The sequence below is a fragment of the Rhinopithecus bieti genome, unplaced genomic scaffold, assembly GCF_001698545.2.
Source record: "Rhinopithecus bieti isolate Rb0 unplaced genomic scaffold, ASM169854v2 scaffold_315, whole genome shotgun sequence".
NCBI classification, from domain to species: domain Eukaryota; kingdom Metazoa; phylum Chordata; class Mammalia; order Primates; family Cercopithecidae; genus Rhinopithecus; species Rhinopithecus bieti.
The window spans coordinates 1,191,856-1,210,856 of NW_016803481.1; the positions used below are offsets into that span (position 1 = coordinate 1,191,856).

Below are 19,001 nucleotides of genomic sequence, written 5' to 3' on the forward strand. Positions count from 1 at the left end.
GGGAAGGCTGAGGCAGAAGAATTGCTTGAACCCAGGAGGCAGAGGTTGCAGTGAGCCAAGATCACACTACTACACTCCAGCCTGGGCAAAGAAGTGAGAAGACTCCACCTCAAAATGAAAAGAAAAGAAGAAAAAAAAAAAAGTTTAATTTAGAAACAGACTTGACTTGCTGTAACACACAGTATCCAATCAAGATTTTCAAAAATAATAAAACATATTCAATCATACTGCTTTCACTAAAATTTAAGACTTTAGTGATCACATTATTTTAAAATTTTGTTTCATCTTTATTTCAACCTTTAAAAAATATCTATCACATGCATGGATCACTTGAGGTCAGGAATTCAAGACTAGCCTGACCAACATAGTGAAATCACATCTCTACTAAATATATAAAAATTAGCCAGGTGTGGTGGCGTGCTCCTGCAGTCCCAGCTACTCGGGAGGCTGAGGCAGGAGAATTGCTTGAACCTAGGAGGCAGAGGTTGCAGGGAGCCGAGATCGTGCCACTGCACTCCAGCCTAGGCCACAGAACACGACTCAGTCTCAAAAAAATAAAAACAGAAATGGGTGTAAGAAAAATGAGGAGCCACAGGCAGGTGCGTGCACACAGACCCCATCATGGGCCCCAACTACAGGAGCAGCCGCCATGAAGCCCTAGCCAGGGCCTCATAGGACCTGATCTTCATTTGTATTGCAGCTCAGGTCTTTTACGAAATCTTCTGATTTTTAAAAGTTGTCAGTGTATAGGACAACACTAGAGGGCCCAAAATCTCTCTGGAAGCCAACTGAGGCTTGGGGGCTGCTGGTCTGTAATCTTCTTTATAGATTTTCACACAGGAAAAATACTAAATTTCATTAAGTAAATGATTTCTTGAAAGTAGAGGTACCTGACCGTTGGTGGTTTTCAAGAACAATCTGAATCTGAGAAGGCAATTCAGAAGAAAAGTACATCCTCAAGGTATGAGTAGACACTGCTAAGATCAGTCAGTGGCTCCTTCTTAGCTGACCAGCTGCTAACACCCTGCTCCTCTCACCCTACTTGCAATTCCCCAAACAAAACCCACCCAAGGAAAGGAAGTCCTGAGGAGAAGTGCAAGAATGGGATGAGTGTATCAACTTCACACATTAAGTTTTTAAAAGAACAGCTGGAAGTTTAATGACTGCTTAGGCTGGTTCAAAATGTCCCTATAGGTCAGGCACAGCGCCTCACATCTGTAATCCCAACACTTTGGGAGGCTAAGGCGGGCAGATCGCTTGAGCCCAGGAGTTGGAGACCAGCCTGAGCAACACTGCAAAACCGCGTCTCTACTACAAAAAATACCAAAAAAAAATACCAAAAAATTAGTCAGGTCTACGTAGTGATGCATGTCTGTCATCCCAGCTACCCAGGAGGCAGAGGCAGGAGGGTCACCTGGTCCCAAGAGGTTGAGGCTGCAGTGAGCCGAGAGCCCACCCTTACACTCCAGCCTGGGTGACAGTGAGACCCTGTCTTAAAAAACAAAAAAAGTCCCTATAAAAATGAATTGTATTGTTCTATTTGAGGTGACTGGCAAGATGCCACCACCTGAGATGTGAGCTATGTAAGGGAGAAAAGACTTCAAAGAGCTGGGGAGAGACAGTGAGGGAAAAGTTTATCTGAAGTGTCTGAGGGGCAAACGGGAGATATGCTGAAAACAATTAAATACACAAACGCAAACCTCAGCAAGAAAGGCCAAGGCTGGAATACAGAAGAGGAAATCACCAGCCTGCAGATGCTAAGAAAAGCCTGGAAACCTTGAGTGTGTGAGAGAACGCCTAGGGAAAATAAGACGAGCAACAGAGGCTAGACCCCGGGACACTTCGCCATCCATGCAGAGAAAGCAGTGGGAGCGTCTTCTGTGAGGACAGTGAAGGCGCCAGAACCGTGGAGGTTGTGAATGCAGACAAAGAGAAGGAGGCAGGTGCCACCATCTTTGGTGACTGTCAGGGCACGATGAAAAGGCTAGTAGATGGCAGGAAGACAGACGACAGGAGCTGCAAATGAGACTTTATGTGCCAGTTGGGAAGGAAGTGTCATTGGTAAGCAATGAAAACGTTCCCTACGCCTGCCCTGTGCCAAAGCACAGATGTGGGGAAATGAGTGCCTCAAAGTCTACAGGAAAAGGCTGGCCGGGCGCAGTGGCTCACACCTGTAATCCCAGCACTTTGGGAGGCAGAGACGGGCAGATCACGAGGTCAGGAGATCGAGACCATCCTGGCTAACATCGTGAAACCCCGTCTCTACTAAAAATACAAAAAAATTAGCCGGGCGCGGTGGCGGGCGCCTGTAGTCCCAGCTACTCCGGAGGCTGAGGCAGGAGAATGGCATGAACCCGGGAGGCGGAGCTTGCAGTGAGCTGAGATTGCGCCACTGCACTCCAGCCTGGGGCACAGAGCGAGACTCCGTCTCAAAAAAAAAAAAAAAAAAAGGCTAAAGGGAGCACTGTCTTCAGAGAAGACTCGGGACAGAAGAGGTGCTCTGTGAGGTGGGCAGTGGGGGTAATGACGGGGTAATCTTAGAACAGGGACTCCTCAGGGCCCGGGACACCTCAGGAGGGAGGTAGAGAGCAGCACTCATGGACACAGAAGGCAAACCACATACAGCACTGTAAACTTTCTAGACGCCACATCGTTAAAAAGTAAAAAGAGACAGTAAAATTCAATAATTTTATTTAACCCAGTAATCCAAACTAACTGCATTTCAAGATGCAATCAATATAAACAATTACTGAGCTATGTGACACCCTTTGTTACAAGTTTTCGAAAGCTGTTGTGCACTTTACACTTAACAGCACGTCTCCATTCTGACCAGTCATGTGCCAGGTGCTCTGTGGCCACACGTGGTCAGGGGCCACTTTACAGAATGGAAGAGGTAGAGAGGGAAGACAGGCCAACAGCAAAAAACAGAACACAGAACAGTAGAGGAGGAAAGACCACAGGGGTCCTTCCTAAGCTTCAGATATTCAGTGAAAATCAGATTATGAGACACAGTGAAAGAATAAGCACTAAAAGTATCACAAAGAACTGGCAGAGCCACACAGAGACTCATCACGGGGCCTGGGACAGGCATGGTACATCCAAGTCAGACAAGTGCCCAGGTCACCTTCTGATAGCCGGGCCATATCTGGGGTGGCAGTGTTGAAACTGGAAGGTATTTGAGGTGTCTTTTAGCCCACAGCCTTCAGTTTTACAAAGGGAGAGCCAACGCCCAGAAAGACAAAGTGGTTTCCAAATGGCCTATGTGCAACTGTACAGGCAACCCTCTCATCTTGACTTTTTATCCCAGAGTTGCTCTAAGCATCTTGATCATTGTCTCTAAAAATTGAAACAACTGACTTCTAGCAAAGAAGAAACATGTAAGAAGCATTAGGAGAGCTAAGCTGAGGGCAGCATTCCACTATCACGCAAAGGCCAAACTCTCACCAAGTCAATGCCATTATTACCAGCTTTTTCCTACCTTGTGAAAGAAGGCAGCACCTGTCAGCACCATGGACAGCTCACATGAGTAGTTGGAGTTGTAGAGCCAGGACTGATGGGGGATGTCCCATGCGTGGTAACGGCCAGGGAAGCCCACGATGCGGTCCCGAGCTTCTCTCCACACCCTTGAAAAACACAAGGGCATACACAGACCTGAGTACAGAGCTCTAGGGTCATCAAAAGTGTTCACAGTTATTGCCTCCACCTTACAAGCTCTGGCCCTTAGGCTTTTACTTCTCTTATCCTTCCAAAATAAAACAAAATCAACAACAAGCCAAACAGGATAAAAGCAAATAAGGTACCATATTCAGCTTCCTTAATAAGCACCTGCACATTGTTCCTCTAGCAGTCAGTATCCTCCAGCCCTTCCAGAAAGAGTAAGTCATAACTTGGGAAAGGGGTCTCCAGCATGGGGTATGTACAATAATCTACTAAGGAGGTCTCCAGAATGGGGTATGTACAATAATCTACTAAGAAGCAGAAAGATGATATCAATTTCAATTCTTTTTTTAGCTTATTTAATTTCCAAGAAAGGGCCTGGCAGGGTGGCTCATGCCTGTAACCTCAGCACTTGGGAGGCCAACACAGGAGGACCGCTTGAAGCATGGAGTTGGAGACCTGCCTGGGCAACACAGCAAGATCCTGTCTCTACAAAAAAAAAATTGTTTCTAATTAGCTGGGCATGGTGGAGTACAACTGTACTACTAGCTACTTGGGAGGCTGAGGTAGAAGGAATGCCTGAGCCCAGGAGTTCAAGGCTGCAGTGAGCTGTGATTGCACCACTGCACTTGGCCTGAGCAACAGAGCAAGACCTGGCTCTAAAAATGAATGAACCAACATTTTCTAAGAAAGGCTTTGTTTTTAACGAGCACGACATATTAGTTCAGTAGGACGTGTATGTAATTTACATATACTGCACACTTTTCTTTTATGAAGAAGGAACATAATAAAAAGGTTTAGAGACCACTGGTTTAACCACAGAAGACTACTGAACTGCACCACTCCTAATTCCAAATTTGAGCAGGGCTGAGGGAGAAACGTGTATCGTGAGAAGTGGTCTACAGAACCATACAACTGAAAGGTTTCATTAAATGGCAGAAATAAATGGAGAATTCAATATGTTTCAGTAGAAACTTTTATATCATCTCCAAATTTATAGGCAAAGTAAAACAAATAAAATTGATCCCCAGTTTCACAGGATAAATTGGAGAACTGAAAGCGTTTTAAGCTCCACAGAACCCAACAGGCCTGCAAACTCCCTCATCACTTACATGGAACTTCAGTTCCTAAGACACAGATTTTACTTCAAAAAGAGGTCCTCTCCTAATAAGTCTGGAAGACTCTAATCTAATCCAAAAGATGAGAAATCACAATTTCTATCACAATGTAATAGCCTTCTAGGTGGGTTTTTTAAGACAAGTGATTTTTTTTTAATTGTGGCAAAATAAACATAAAATGTACCATCTTAATCATTTTTAAATATATGGTTCAGTGGCGTTACAGACATTCAGTGTTGTTCAACCATCCCTGTCATCCATCTCCAGAACTCTTTCATCTGCCCAAACGGAAACTCTGTCCCCATTAAACATTCATCCCCACTCCCACCTTCCCGCAGCCTCTATTCTGCTCTCGGTCTCTATGAATGACTACCTAGGGACCTCACATAATGGAACCACAGTATTTAGCCCTCTGTGTTGTTTGCACTTCTGTTACAAATAATGCTGCTCTGGTCATTCGTGTACTCCTTTGGACACATGCTCTCAAGTCTCTTGGTATACCTTTTCTATCTGTCCCTTACGATTGATTCTATCTGTCTCTTTCTTGGCTACATAAGTTGACATGAGTCAAGATCTATCTTTGCCAGAGGAAAGAATTCTTAGACTTACCCTTTCCTTTCAACTTAGGTCTGTTTCATTCCCATTAATGTGAAATAACCAAATTGGGGAGACTAATAAGAGAAAGGCTTTAGATCAAAGGATGCCCAAACGCATGAGAAAAGGGTCAGGGTAGGAAAAGGTTGGGATGTACAGACAGCAATAATTCACCAGCTCCATTACCAGAGGCTAAATCTCAAACATGAATGACGGTTAAGAGACACATTAAAAGGCTTCCCATTACTCTCTAACCACCTGCAAATCTGCTGGAAAATAGCATGGGCAAGGTCAGAAGTCCCTAAATCAGGGGCTTGGAAGCTATGTTAATCCCAGCTATGTTAATAAGCTTCAAACTCCTTAAAGCTGGGCTCCTTATCAAAATCATTCTTGGATCTAAGGGTTGGCAGTTCTCCTGTTAACACCCCATGACTATGCTCACCACACCAGTCCTTCAGCATGCTCCAAACCACGTCATGCTGCAGCAGAAACACACTCCCTACTGCCCACCCCCTACCACTACCACCTGCAGCAGCAAAGATCACGCCTGGAGCTACTGCATGGCTTTTTTCCTTTCATAAAAACAAATGGAGAGAGTCAGCTATTTGTTATCATGTAAAAAAAAACACACCTCGGCTTACAAGGGTTTTTTTTAAAATCACAGCTATCAATAGACTTGCTTCAATAGTACACTAGGCAAGAGGTCAAAGGAAATGTGAGAGGCTGGGTGGAGGAGAATAAGAACAGATGTTCTAATTTTTGAGAAATGTGTCAAATCATTCTTTACAGATGGATTTAAGACAGATGAGCAATAAAGCCACTGCTCTTTTCATCTGAGCATCTGCTCTTACAAGCCTAAGCCAAAGGCAACCCCATTGCCAGGTAGGTCAGGTTAGGCCTTCGGTGAACAGAATGGAAGCACAGAGAAAGAACTCTCTATTCTGGATCCACACTTAATTTGAACAAGACCTCCAAAGAAATCTACTCCAGTGACTTTTTTTTTTTTTTTTTTTTTTAAGCTCTGTTGCCCAGGCTAGAAGTGGCGCGATCTTGGCTCACTGCAACCTCTGCCTCCCAGGTTCAAGTAATTCTCCTGTCTCAGCCTCCTGAGTAGCTGGGATTACAGGTGCGTGCCAACACGCCCTGCTAATTTTTTATATTTTCAGTAAAGACAGGGTTTCACCATGTTGGCCAGGCTGGTCTCGAACTCCTGACCTCAGGAGAATCCACCCACCTTGGTCTCCCAAAGTGCTGGGATTACAGGCGTGAGCCACTATACCTGGCCTCCAGTGGTTTTCAAATGATGTGGGGAAGAACTAATTTTTCCCCAAAATTATTATAGATTAATACTTTGGTAAAATACAACAAAAATGAACTGCCTGGTTTCTAAATATGACACCCAAAGCACAAGCAACCAAAGAAAACAGATCCATTGAATTTCAAAACATGAACTCTGTGCTTCAAATNCTGTCTCAGCCTCTTGAGTAGCTGGGATTACAGGTGCGTGCCAACACGCCCTGCTAATTTTTTATATTTTCAGTAAAGACAGGGTTTCACCATGTTGGCCAGGCTGGTCTCGAACTCCTGACCTCAGGAGAATCCACCCACCTTGGTCTCCCAAAGTGCTGGGATTACAGGCGTGAGCCACTATACCTGGCCTCCAGTGGTTTTCAAATGATGTGGGGAAGAACTAATTTTCCCCAAAATTATTATAGATTAATACTTTGGTAAAATACAACAAAATGAACTGCCTGGTTTCTAAATATGACACCCAAAGCACAAGCAACCAAAGAAAACAGATCCATTGAATTTCAAAACATGAACTCTGTGCTTCAAATAATACCATCAAGTAAGTAAGAAAATAACTCATGGAATGGGAGAAAATATGTGCAACTCTGATCTCTGATAAGGGACTTGCATCTAGAATATATAAAGAACTCTTATAACATGATAATAAAAAGACAACCCTGGCCTGGTGCGGTAGCTCACGCCTTGTAATCCCAGCACTTTGGGAGGCCGAGGCAGGTGGATCACCTGAGGTCAGGAGTTCGAGACCAGCCTGGTCAACATGGTGAAACCCCGTCTCTCCTAAAAATACAAAAATTAGCTGGGCATGGTGGCGGGCACCTGTAGTCCCAGCCACTTGTAAGGCTGAGGCAGGAGAATGGCATGAACCCGGGAGGCGGAGCTTGCAGTGAGCCAAGATCACACCACTGCACTCCAGCCTGGGCGACAGAGCGAGACTCCGTCTCAAAAAAAAAAAAAAGGACAATCCAAACAAAAATGGGCAAAGAATGTGAAAAGCCATTTCTCCAAAGAAGGTATACAAAGGCTAACTGATGAATAAGCGCATGAAAAGATATTCAACATCCAGAGAAATGCAAATCACAACCATATGGCTGGGTACTGTGGCTCATGCCTGTAATCCCAGCACTTGGGAGGCCTGCTCCAGTCCAGGAGTTTCAGACCAGCTTGAATAACAAAGTGAGACCCCATCTCTACAAAAAAAAAAAAAAATGTAAAGATTAGCCAGGTGTGGTGATGTGAGCCTGTAGTCCCAGCTACTCAGGAGGATCACTTGAGCCCAGGAGTTCAAGGTTACCACGTGCTAAGATTGCACCACTGTACTCCAGCCTCAGTAACAGTGTGAGACCCCCATCTCAAAATAAATAAACACACACACACACACACACACACACACACACACACACACACACAAGAGTTGTCACTTTACAATGACTAGGACGGCTATAAATTTTGAAAATAGAAAATAACAAGCGTTGACAAGGATGTGGAGAAACTAGAAGCTTCATACACTGCTGGTGAGAATGCAGTATGGGGCCACCACCCAGAAAAACAATCTGACAGGCTCAAAATGTTAAAGCAGCTATCCACATTACTCTTAGGTATACACTCAAAAGGAATCACATGTTCATACAAAAACTTGCACATGAAGGTTCACAGCATTACTCACAATAGCCAAGAAATAGAAATGACCCAAACAGCCATCAATAGAAAATGAATGATGAACTGGTACCTGGGCTGGGCACCATGGCTCAAGCCTGTAATCCCAGCACTTTGGGAGGCCGAGGCGGGCAGGTCGCCTGAGCTCAGGAGTCCAAGACCAGCCTGGGCAACATGGTGAAATCCCATCTCTACTAAAATACAAAAAAATAAAATTAGCTGGGTGTGGTGGTCCATACCTGTAATCCCAGCTACTCAGGAGGCTGACATGAGAGAATCACTTGAACCTTGGAGGCAGAGGCTGCAATGAGCTGAGATCAAGCCACTACATTCCAGCCTGGGCAACAGAGTGAGAATCCATCTCAAAAAAAAAAAAAGAACTGGTACCTGCTACAAGATGGATGAACCCTGAAAACATCATGTTCAGTGAAAGAAGAAAGTCACAAAAGGCCATGCATGGTTGTACGGTTCTATTTATAGAAAATGTCCAGAATAGGCAGATTTATAGAGACACAAAGATTGAGTGGCTACCTAGGACTGAGAGGGGTTGGAGAAAAATTGGGAGTGGCTGTTAATAGGTACTAGGTACAGCGTTTCCTTCAGTGGTGATGAAGATTTCTAAAATTAACCATGGTGATGTTTGTACAACTCTGAATATACTAAAACCACTGAATCGTACACTTATATGAGTGAATTTTATGGTGTATGAATTATATTGAAGAAATGTTGCAAAAAAAAGAACTGCAAGAAAAATAATCATATACTTGGATTTCACAGTAAATGTCAAATTGCTTTAAAAGTTTCTGAATGCTTGCCCTCAGTTTTTGTACTTCCCTCACCATAAACAGGTAACCAACTGTCCCTAAGCCAACATCCCAGTCCCTGACACACTTGGAGTAGCCTTCATCTACTCCATCCTCTTCCCCGCAGTGACCCTCAAGTGGGATCCTTCAGCAATTCCTAAGACTCAGGAAGGCACGAGAGTTGAAGGCTGGGTGAACGTTGGGAGTGTGACAAACGTGCATTTGAACCCAGAGCTCTGCTGCCACTTCCTAGCTTCTACATGGTTTTGTTCTCTTGTATCTCAATTTACTCCTATATAAAATGGAGACAGCTACAATTTATGTCATCAAATTTTAGAAGGATTAATGAGATAAGACAGAAAAAGTCCTAGGCTAGTCCCTGGCACACAGTACAGGTTCAACATATGTTTAGCATCATCATCGTCGTCATCATTACCACCACCTCCTTTTCCTCCTCCCCTTCTTTTCCCTTTCAAATCATTGCTTCTGACACCCTCCTTCCCCCAAATCTTTTTGGGTCCAGGATCCTGGCACTGTTCCATTGCTCCAACACACAGCAACATGTCACTTTTGCCTGCCTGGAAGTTACTTCCCATTCCTCTAAAAACAAAACCCTCCTATTTCCTTTAGAGAACTACCCTACCCATTGCCTCTACTCTCTGCCCATGTGGTTTGGATTTAAGGATGATACACCTCCAGCACCAGGAGCAGGCAGATAATTACAGTCTAGCCAATCAAAGAATTCCACCTCCCTGGCCACAGAGGGAAGGCCTGTAGGAATGCAGAGCGGAGCTTAGAGGTAAAGAGAGACTCCTCCAACGCCATCTACAAGCCTGCATCCAGCCACGTCCTACATCAGCCCTGACTACCTGTAAGGGTTTCTCAGTTACCATCAGCCAAGAAATTCATTTTGCTGCCTAATCCAGGTTTTCTGTCACTTGCAACCTAAAGTGTTTGACTGGAAATTAGTCTCTCACCGGAACCCAAACATGATTTCGTCATGGCGGAGGTGAGCGTCGTCATCGATGGACAGGATGGCCTCTGTCTCAATTTCATTCCAGGGTAAGAATCGGTTGTTCAAACTGTTCTTCTCAGTACGGACCACCTGTGATGAGGAAGGAAAAACATTAAAAATCAAGGCTGTGTTATGGAAGGTCAAACAAAATGTGTATTTAAGTCCAAGGAGATCATGACTGGATTTACTGAATAATTTTGACTGATCTCCGCACTTGTAAAATCTAACATATGCCTTTCAGGAATAAAAGCTGCCTTAAACTTCAACAAATGTATATGGATTGACCTTTTCAGCTTCATTCGTTAGCTAATTTTCTTGTGAATCAAGCAAAAGCTGAGGATTATTTTACACACGCAATAAACACGATGTAGGGAAATTAAAAACGACTCTCCCAAGAGAACACAAGGTGGCAGAGTAGATCTGAGATTCCAATGGCTACGGAATTCCCAGCCTGCTCATTAATTTTAAAACCTAACTCAGAAACCTCGTGAGTCTGTCACTTCTGAATCCCAATTCTAATGCCTTTTTGGGATATAAACCCAAAAAAAGAGCACAGCCCATCTGGTCGAGATTAATTACTTCACCTTCGCAATTCCTACCTACAGTGCTGACTACTCGTACACAAACTTTTTCTTTCTTTTCAAGGTGTCATGTACTCCGTACAACAGCTTCTGCATCTTCAGCAAATCCCAATTCAAAAAACATTTAAGTGATCCTACACATATGCAAAGCAGTATTTTCTTCATAGAACGAAAACTGGTGCTTCAAACAGTACAACTATATAAAACAATTTTTATTTTACCATATCTCAGTTTACTTTACCTACAATGTGGGTGGGTAGCTGTGTTATTCACCTTGCCACGTAATACTCATATAAATCATGACCACAGTCAGTACCTGGATGGCTCATTTTATTCTTAAGAGTATCTTTGTCTAATTAGTCCAACCAAAGGGGAACCATTATTTTGCTCTCAAACCCCCAAAAAAACAGCATCTCGTGAAGAATGATCTTTTCAGAATGCCACGAAAAATCACCTTACTTCCAACAGACTGTTTTACTTGTATTGAGGACAACCTCTACCTGGCATGATGAATTAACTGCATCTGAGGACTTAAATTTATGAATGGTTTCCAAGGAGCTCTGTGACCTACTAGCATGTCTCTTCAGCTTCAAATACCTTCTCTTCCATCCTCCCACTGGAGGTTTAGTGAAGACGCCTCTTGCCACACCCTCCTTACCAGGAGAATCCTTTATTCTGTGTTCTTAATGCAGAGCCCTCATACTTCAATTAATTCATTCTAGCGCACTTAAAATCCAATTAATTCAGAGCTAGAAGAGCTTTGGAGACTATAGTGTCTCTCACTTTATACATGCAGAAACTGAGGCCCAGAGTGATGTCATACAACTGGCAAGTTGCAAGAGCCAAAACTCTAATTCATACCTTTAAAAAAAAAAAAAAGTTCTCGATCACTATGTTGCCCAGGCTGGTCTAGAACTCCTGAGCTCAAGTGATCCTCCCATCTCGGCCTCCCACAGTGTAAGGATTACAGGCATGAGCCACCACACCCGGTCCTAACTCATACTTTCTGATTCCAAACCCAGTACTTTTCCTGCTAAACTTCTGTTAACTTTATAAACTTCTTCAAACCAAAGCCACCATAGAAAACACTTTTTTTTTTTTTTTTTGAGACAAGAGTCTCACTCTTGTCATCCAGGCTGGAGTACAGTGGCACAATCTTGGCTCACTGCAACCTCCGCCCCCTCCGAATTCAAGTGATTCTCCTGCCTCAGCCTCCCAAGTAGCTGGGATTATAGACGCCTGCCACCATGCTCGGCTATTTTTTTATATTTTTAGTAGAGATGGGGTTTCACCATCTTGGCCAGGCTGATCTTGAACTCCTGACTTCATGATCCGCCTGCCTCGGCCTNAGGGAGCTGCTCTGCTACATGTGAAACCCCAGCCCACCTCTCTCTTTTTGATGTTCTTATATCTTTGGCTGAACCTGCTCTGTCCTTTTTTTGTGGGCTTTTCTTCTTCTGCTCACTCTTTAAAGTTTGTGTTCTCTTTTTTTTTTGAGACAGAGTCTCACTCTTGTCATCCAGGCTGGAGTACAGTGGCACAATCTTGGCTCACTGCAACCTCCGCCCCTCCGAATTCAAGTGATTCTCCTGCCTCAGCCTCCCAAGTAGCTGGGATTATAGACGCCTGCCACCATGCTCGGCTATTTTTTTATATTTTTAGTAGAGATGGGGTTTCACCATCTTGGCCAGGCTGATCTTGAACTCCTGACTTCATGATCCGCCTGCCTCGGCCTCCCAAAGTGCTGGGATTACAGGCATGAGCCACCACGCCCATTTTTTTTTTTTTTTTTTTTTTTTGAGATAAGAGTCACACTACGGCCCAGGCTGGAGTGTCATGGTGCAATTTCAGTTCACTACAATTTCTACCTTCCAGGCTCAAGTGATCCTCCTGCCTCAGCTTCCCACGTAGCTGGAACTACAAGCAGATACCACCACACCCAGATAATTTTTGTATTTTTGTAGAGACAGGGTTTCACCATATTGCCTAGGCTGGTCTTGAACTCCTGACCTCATGGCATCTGCCTGCCTCAGCCTCTCAAAGTGCTGGGATTACAAGCATGAGTCACCACAGCTGGCCTGAAAATGCATTATTAATCTGTGTACCATCAAGGAAAAACAATGCTGCTAATTAAGAAGGCATGTGAAATTGATGATCCCATGTTTTACTTTATTACAGAACTTTAAAAAAAATTTTTTTTAAGAGATGGAGTCTTGATCACCTAGGCTGGAGTGCAATGGTGCTGTCATAGCTCACTGCAGCCTAAAGCTCCTTAGCTCAAGTGATTGATCCTCTTGCCTCAGCCCCCCAAGTAGCTGGACCTACAGGCATGCACCACCATACTTGGGTAATTTCAAAAAAAAAAAAAAAAATACTTGTAGAGACACGGTCTTGCTATGTAGCCTAGATTGGCCTCAAACTCCTGGTCTCAAGCATTCCCCCTCCCTCAGCCTTCCAAAAAAAGTGACGGGATTACAGGTGACAGCCAACACTCTCGGCCAGAGCTTTTTTTAAGACTCCACCTCAGCCCCAGAGGAGTTCCTGCCCAACTCAAGACAAAGAAGGATCTGTAACAGATTCACCAGGACAGTTAACAGATGTCCAAGCCAAGCAACAGATTGAGAGATCCACCTTGCTCTGCAGCATGTCTGACCGGCATAAAAATCCCCAAGTGTACAGCCCAGGGTGTCTTAAGCTCAGACTCCGCAATGACAAAACGAAGGACGAGTGAGGCCTAGGTCAGACAAGAGAGAGCGGCAAGGAGAGGAGATGCCATGTGCTCACCTCAGCAGCTGTCCGCTCCACTTGCCACAGGGTGGGAGGGTGGCAAGAAGGGGCCGGACTTGAATGGCAAGCTCGGTGATAGTAAGAGGCCATCCATTGTAAGACGCATCCTCAGTTTCAGAGATGACAAAATGTAAAATAAGGCCTGCCTTGGAAATGATGGCATATAGTAGCTGTTCACAAACTCCCTCAACAAACTCCCCCCGATCATTCATTTTACCTTCCTAACACACCTAGCATTCACTCAGTATAGAACTAATTCTGCCAATTCAGCCAAACAAAGCTCACCGTCACCTGCAGCAGTGAATACACACAGCTTAAAATGAAGAAAAACCACTTGAAAATGTCAGTTCTTGAATATTGGCTTGAAGATTATCAGTTTTGTGGGTTAACCTTCAGATGGATTATCTACGGCACAATTAGTAAACCAGGAATATAGCAAGGAGCTTCAGTGTTCAAAGTGTGAAGCGAAGACCAGCAGCATACCACTGGGGCCTGCAGGGGTGCTGGCACCACTCCAAGCCCAGAGTCAGAATCTGCATTTTAACATGCCCCCGGGGGATTCCTATGCACATTAAATGGGGAGAAGCACTGGTACAGAGGGAGAAAGCATGGCTTTGGAGCCATTCAGAAAAGCCTGGGTTCAAATTCCAACTCCTCCACTTACTAGACATGTGAATGTAAGCACCCTCTCTGCTAACTCAACATAGCACCATGCTGTTTGCAAAATTTGAAGTTACTTATCAGCCAAAGTTGACAATCCTATAAACAACCTAACTCTGCACCTGCAAATGAAAAACAAGAAAAACTAAAATGATTTGATATCTACGTCATATCCAAAATTACCTAAACAACTGAATCAAGAGAACCTACTTGTGCTTTAGAAGACTTTGGTGGGGTCATGGAGTTGGAGGTCAAATATCAAAGTGTTTTGGCCTAGATTTCACACCAGTTTTTTTAGTAAGTTTATTAAAGTCCATTACTTAGGTATCAAGAAGCAACAAGAGAACAACTATAAGGACTCCAGGAACACAGGGCGCCTGCCACCTCTGCTCACCCTCTGAGCATAACTGCTCTGGGCTAGAATGACAACAGCTGTTCAGGTATAGCGAACTGCATTTTAACAATCAGAACAGCAATCAGAATAAAAGGGCTAGGCATGGTGGCTCATGCCTGTAATCCCAGCACTTTGGGAGACCAAGGCGGGTGGATCACCTGAGGTCAGGAGTTCGAGACCAGCCTGGCCAATATGGCGAAACCCCATCTCTACTAAAAATGATTTTTTAAAAATCTAGCCAGGCATGGTGGAGGGCAACTATAATCCCAGTTACTCAGGAGGCTGAGGCAGGAGAATCCCTTGAATCCAGGAAGTAGAGGTTACAGTGAGCCAAGATCGCACCACTGCACTCCACACTGGGCCACAGAGTGAGACTCTGTCTCGAAAGAAAAAAAAAAGAACAGAAAAGCTGTTAAAGAGTCACAGAAACACAACACCAAGCACTACAGTTTACTTGTGGTTAGCTGACAAGTAACTGCAGTCAGTAAGTCAGCTTTAAGAATTCGGAGCAGTGGTTCTCAACCAGGAATGATTTTGCCCCAGGCTACAGTGGCAACGTCTGAAAGGATTTTTGGTTATCACAACTGGAGAAAAGGGTGCACTACTTGCATCTAGTATCTAGTGGGCAGAAGCCAGGGATGCTACCAGATCCTACAGTGCACAAGACAGCCCCCCACAACAAAGAATTATCTGACCCAAAATGTCACTGTGCCATTGCTGAACACCCTGATTTAGAGTCAACCTGCAGGAGACAATAAACCAAACAGCACTTGGAAGAGTAACTATAGTTCATTACCTAAGACATTCCCCTTTTCCCCATAACCACAAAAAGATTTCCGCCCTCACAAAGTTTGCAAACACCAAGTAAAACTAAATGAGTGGAAGAGTAAAAGTTTTCTTCTAACAGTTTTGCTTCAAAGCTGCAGTGTTTAATGGCTAAGCAAAAGCTCAGCAAACCAACTATTATCCATTCTGCACCAAAATCAGAAGAACAGAGAGGCTCAAACATTTCTAAACGCAGGACGGGCGCAGTGGCTCACGCCTGTAATCCCAGCACTTTGGGAGGCCGAGGCGGGCAGAACACAATGTCAAGAGATCGAGACCATCCTGGCCAACATGGTGAAACCCCTTCTCTACTAAAAATACAAAAACTAGCCTGGTGTGGTGGTGGGCGCCTGTAATCTCAGCTACTCGGGAGGCTGAGGCAGGAGAATTGCTTGAACCCGGGAGGCAGAGGTTGCACTGAGCTGAGACTGTGCCACTGCACTCCAGCCTGGGCGAGAGCACAAGACTCCGTCTCAAATAAAAAAAAAAAAAAAAAAAAAAAAAAAAAAAAAATTCTAAATGCAGACTCACAGATTAGCATGGCCTCTAAGAATCTAAGAAAAGACAGATTGAACCTAACAGAAACCAGTCAACCAGAGGGACTGTGTCATGTTTAGGAAAGGTTCCCATTTTTGTTGAAGTCGTTTTGTTTCAAATTAAAACAACACTCTTCCCCCGACCCCACAATACTGGCTATTTCTTCATGTTACTCTAGCATATTGCTATTAGATGCCTTAGGATTACACCTTAGTAACTTGTGAACAGTAAAACTCACTTTCAAGTTATCGCTTTAATTACTGGTATGACATTAACCAAAATGGATAGACCATAGTGCCTGGAAATATAGCAGATGTTCAACAAATGTTTTATAAATGAATAAATGAGCAGAAAATAGAACATAATTTAGCCCTGCCATTCTATTTACAGAATATGAAATAAAGACTTGAGAAGTTTCTAGATCAAAATTATAAGTAGACATTCAATTATCTGTAATAATCTTAAAGCATGATAACTAGAGAGGATTAGGAAACCTCTTAGTATTTAGTGTAGTTTTCTATAGCAAAAAACCCATCCACCTGCATCAAGCCAGGAGCACTCTGCTTGGCTTGTCTCACACACAGGGCTCCCTGACAGTGCCTCGCTTGCTCTTCTGCACAGTATCATTCACGGGACCCTTGACCTCCCATCACAAAGGAAAAGGGACAGCAATCGTGGCCTAGAACGCTGCCACCTCTGAAATTTGGCCATTTAAATACACTTGAAATGCCCTTTTTCTCTTTAAGATTATATCCAGCCCAGCCATGCCCAACAATCTCCATCCTCCAACAAAACACATACATGCATAACACATCCCTATAGCAAATCCGTAGCTGAGAATGAAACTTAACATCAAGCCATCACACAGGCAAGAAAGGAAACGGCAACTGATCTTAGTTCTCCATCATCCCTTTCCTCCAACTTAAAAGAGGAACCCATCAGAGAACTCAGGACAGGAAAATGAGATCCAGGAAGAGGCACACAGTCATGCCCACCTAACTCAGGAGGACCTAGGTAACACAGCTTGAAGTGAGTGGGGAGGGAGGTGAGTGACAGAAAGAAGATGATAGAAAGAGGACTACATCATCATCATCATCATCATCATCATCATCATCATCATCATCATTATTGAGACAGAGTCTTACCCTATCACCCAGGCTAGAGTGCAGTAGCACGATCTCGGCTCACTGCAACCTCTGCCTCCCGGGTTCAAACGATTCTCCTGTCTCAGCCTCCTGAGTAGCTGGGATTACAGGCGTCCGCTACTGCGCCTGGCTAATTTTTGGTTTTTGTTTGTTTGTTTTTTAGCAGAGACGGGGTTTTCACCATCTTGGCCAGGCTGGTCTCAAACCCCTGACTTCGTGATCCACCCATCTAGGCCTCCCAAAGTGCTGGGATTACAGGTGTGAGCCACCGCACCTGGTCGAGGACTACATTATTTAAGGGATTCATTCAATAAATGTCAAGAGATGGGGCAGAAAGCAAGAAAATGCAAAGGAAGGAAAGAGAATAAGAAGGTAACAGTGCATTGGTTTTCCATTTATAACTTTACATATGGATGTCATACAGTACAAACAAAATTGTACATGTTTTAAATGAGACAAGTCTGTTTTAACTTATAAGAGAAAAAGTTGCCAATGATCCCAGTGCAAGTGCAGGTAAAAAACCTAGGTTAGCAGGTCAACAAATTAGAGAATGCAGACAAAGACCATCCACAGTGCCTAGCACACAGAAAATGCCCAAAAACTGTTAACAATTATTATAACATGGTATTAGCAGAGTCTCTATTTTAATTGTCATATACTTTACATGTATATTTTATATTCTGTATGTATCTTAATTTATACATTTTCTATATTTTATATACATATTTAAAAAAACAAGTTTGTGCTTCTCCAGGAAATGTGCATGCGGAAAAAAAAAAAAAGAAAAAAAATACATATCTATTGTCAGAAGTCCTAAGACCTGGAGCTGGCAGTGGCTCACACCTGTAATCCCAGTACTTTGGGAGGCAGAGATGGGCAGATCACCTGAGGTCAGGAGTTCGAGACCAGCCTAGCCAACATGGCAAAACCCCGACTCTACTAAAAATACAAAAATTAGCCGAGCACGGTGGTGTGTGCCTGCAGTCCCAGTTACAAGGGAGGGTGAGGTACGAGAATCACTTAAACCTGGGAGGCGGAGGCTGCAGTGAGCCAAGATCATGCCACTACGCTCCAGGCAACAGCGTGAGACTGTGTCTCAAAAAAAAAAAAAGTCCTCAGTAATACAGGCATCAATTAGTCAAGTGACCTGAAGCAACAGAATTCTCACAGTCTCAGATTCCTTACTTTGATTCAGTAAAAAGAGTATACATAAGCTAAGAGGGGAAGACATTACCTCAAGAATCAATTTGCTGCAATTAGTAAATTATGCAACATGACTTTCGGCAATTCCTTTAAACTTCTGCATTTCTTGCTATTCATTTTTGGTTTGGGGTAGCCTTGTTTTATATAATTTTCCTTTGCAGCCATACAGCCCATTCGCAAACAGAAAGCCACAGCTATAGCCACCAAGTTATTAAGTCAAATGTTATCAAAGAGAAAAACAAACCACCCAGATGTGCCAGCTCCTAGTGATGTGCACCAGACCTTGCACAGTCTTGGACCTGGAGAAGCTGGACAAGGTTTTTCCTGCTGGCTTCACCTAGCTATCATAATTTTAGGAAATTATCATCTCATTCGTTCAAGGGATATTTTTAAAAGTAGAGAGGGCAGAGATTAAAAAATACAGCTTACCAACACTTTAAGGAGTAAGCCCTGAGAACGATCTCCACTCTCTTGCCTGAGGTCTAGCCGGAAGCCAAGCCTCTTAGCCTGAGAGGCAGAGTCCCCATCCACAAAGTTCCTGACGCCAAGAGTGCACTACAGATGCTACTGGGGAGAGAGCATGAAAATAACTCCCCTGGAATGATATTTACATTACCCAAACAAAGAACTCTCCCTGTTCGATTTGAATATCAAAGGCTGAGAGAGAGGGAAAAGGGCACTGAAAAATCTTGTATCTTTTTTTTTTTTTTTTTTTTTT

General features: G+C 43.7%; 1 protein-coding gene across 5 annotated transcripts in view; it reads right to left on the reverse strand.

The window, feature by feature from the left end:
• The window catches only part of EXTL3 (exostosin like glycosyltransferase 3), a 136,820-nt gene that overhangs the window by 13,407 nt on the left and 104,412 nt on the right, over nt 1-19,001 (reverse strand). For all 5 annotated transcript variants that reach the window (XM_017884722.1, XM_017884731.1, XM_017884712.1 and 2 more), the window contains 2 exons: nt 10,114-10,241; nt 3,479-3,623 (listed from right to left, as the gene is read on the reverse strand). In XM_017884722.1, the coding sequence (XP_017740211.1) occupies nt 3,479-3,623; nt 10,114-10,241 (273 nt within the window). The remainder of the gene's footprint in view (nt 1-3,478; nt 3,624-10,113; nt 10,242-19,001) is intronic.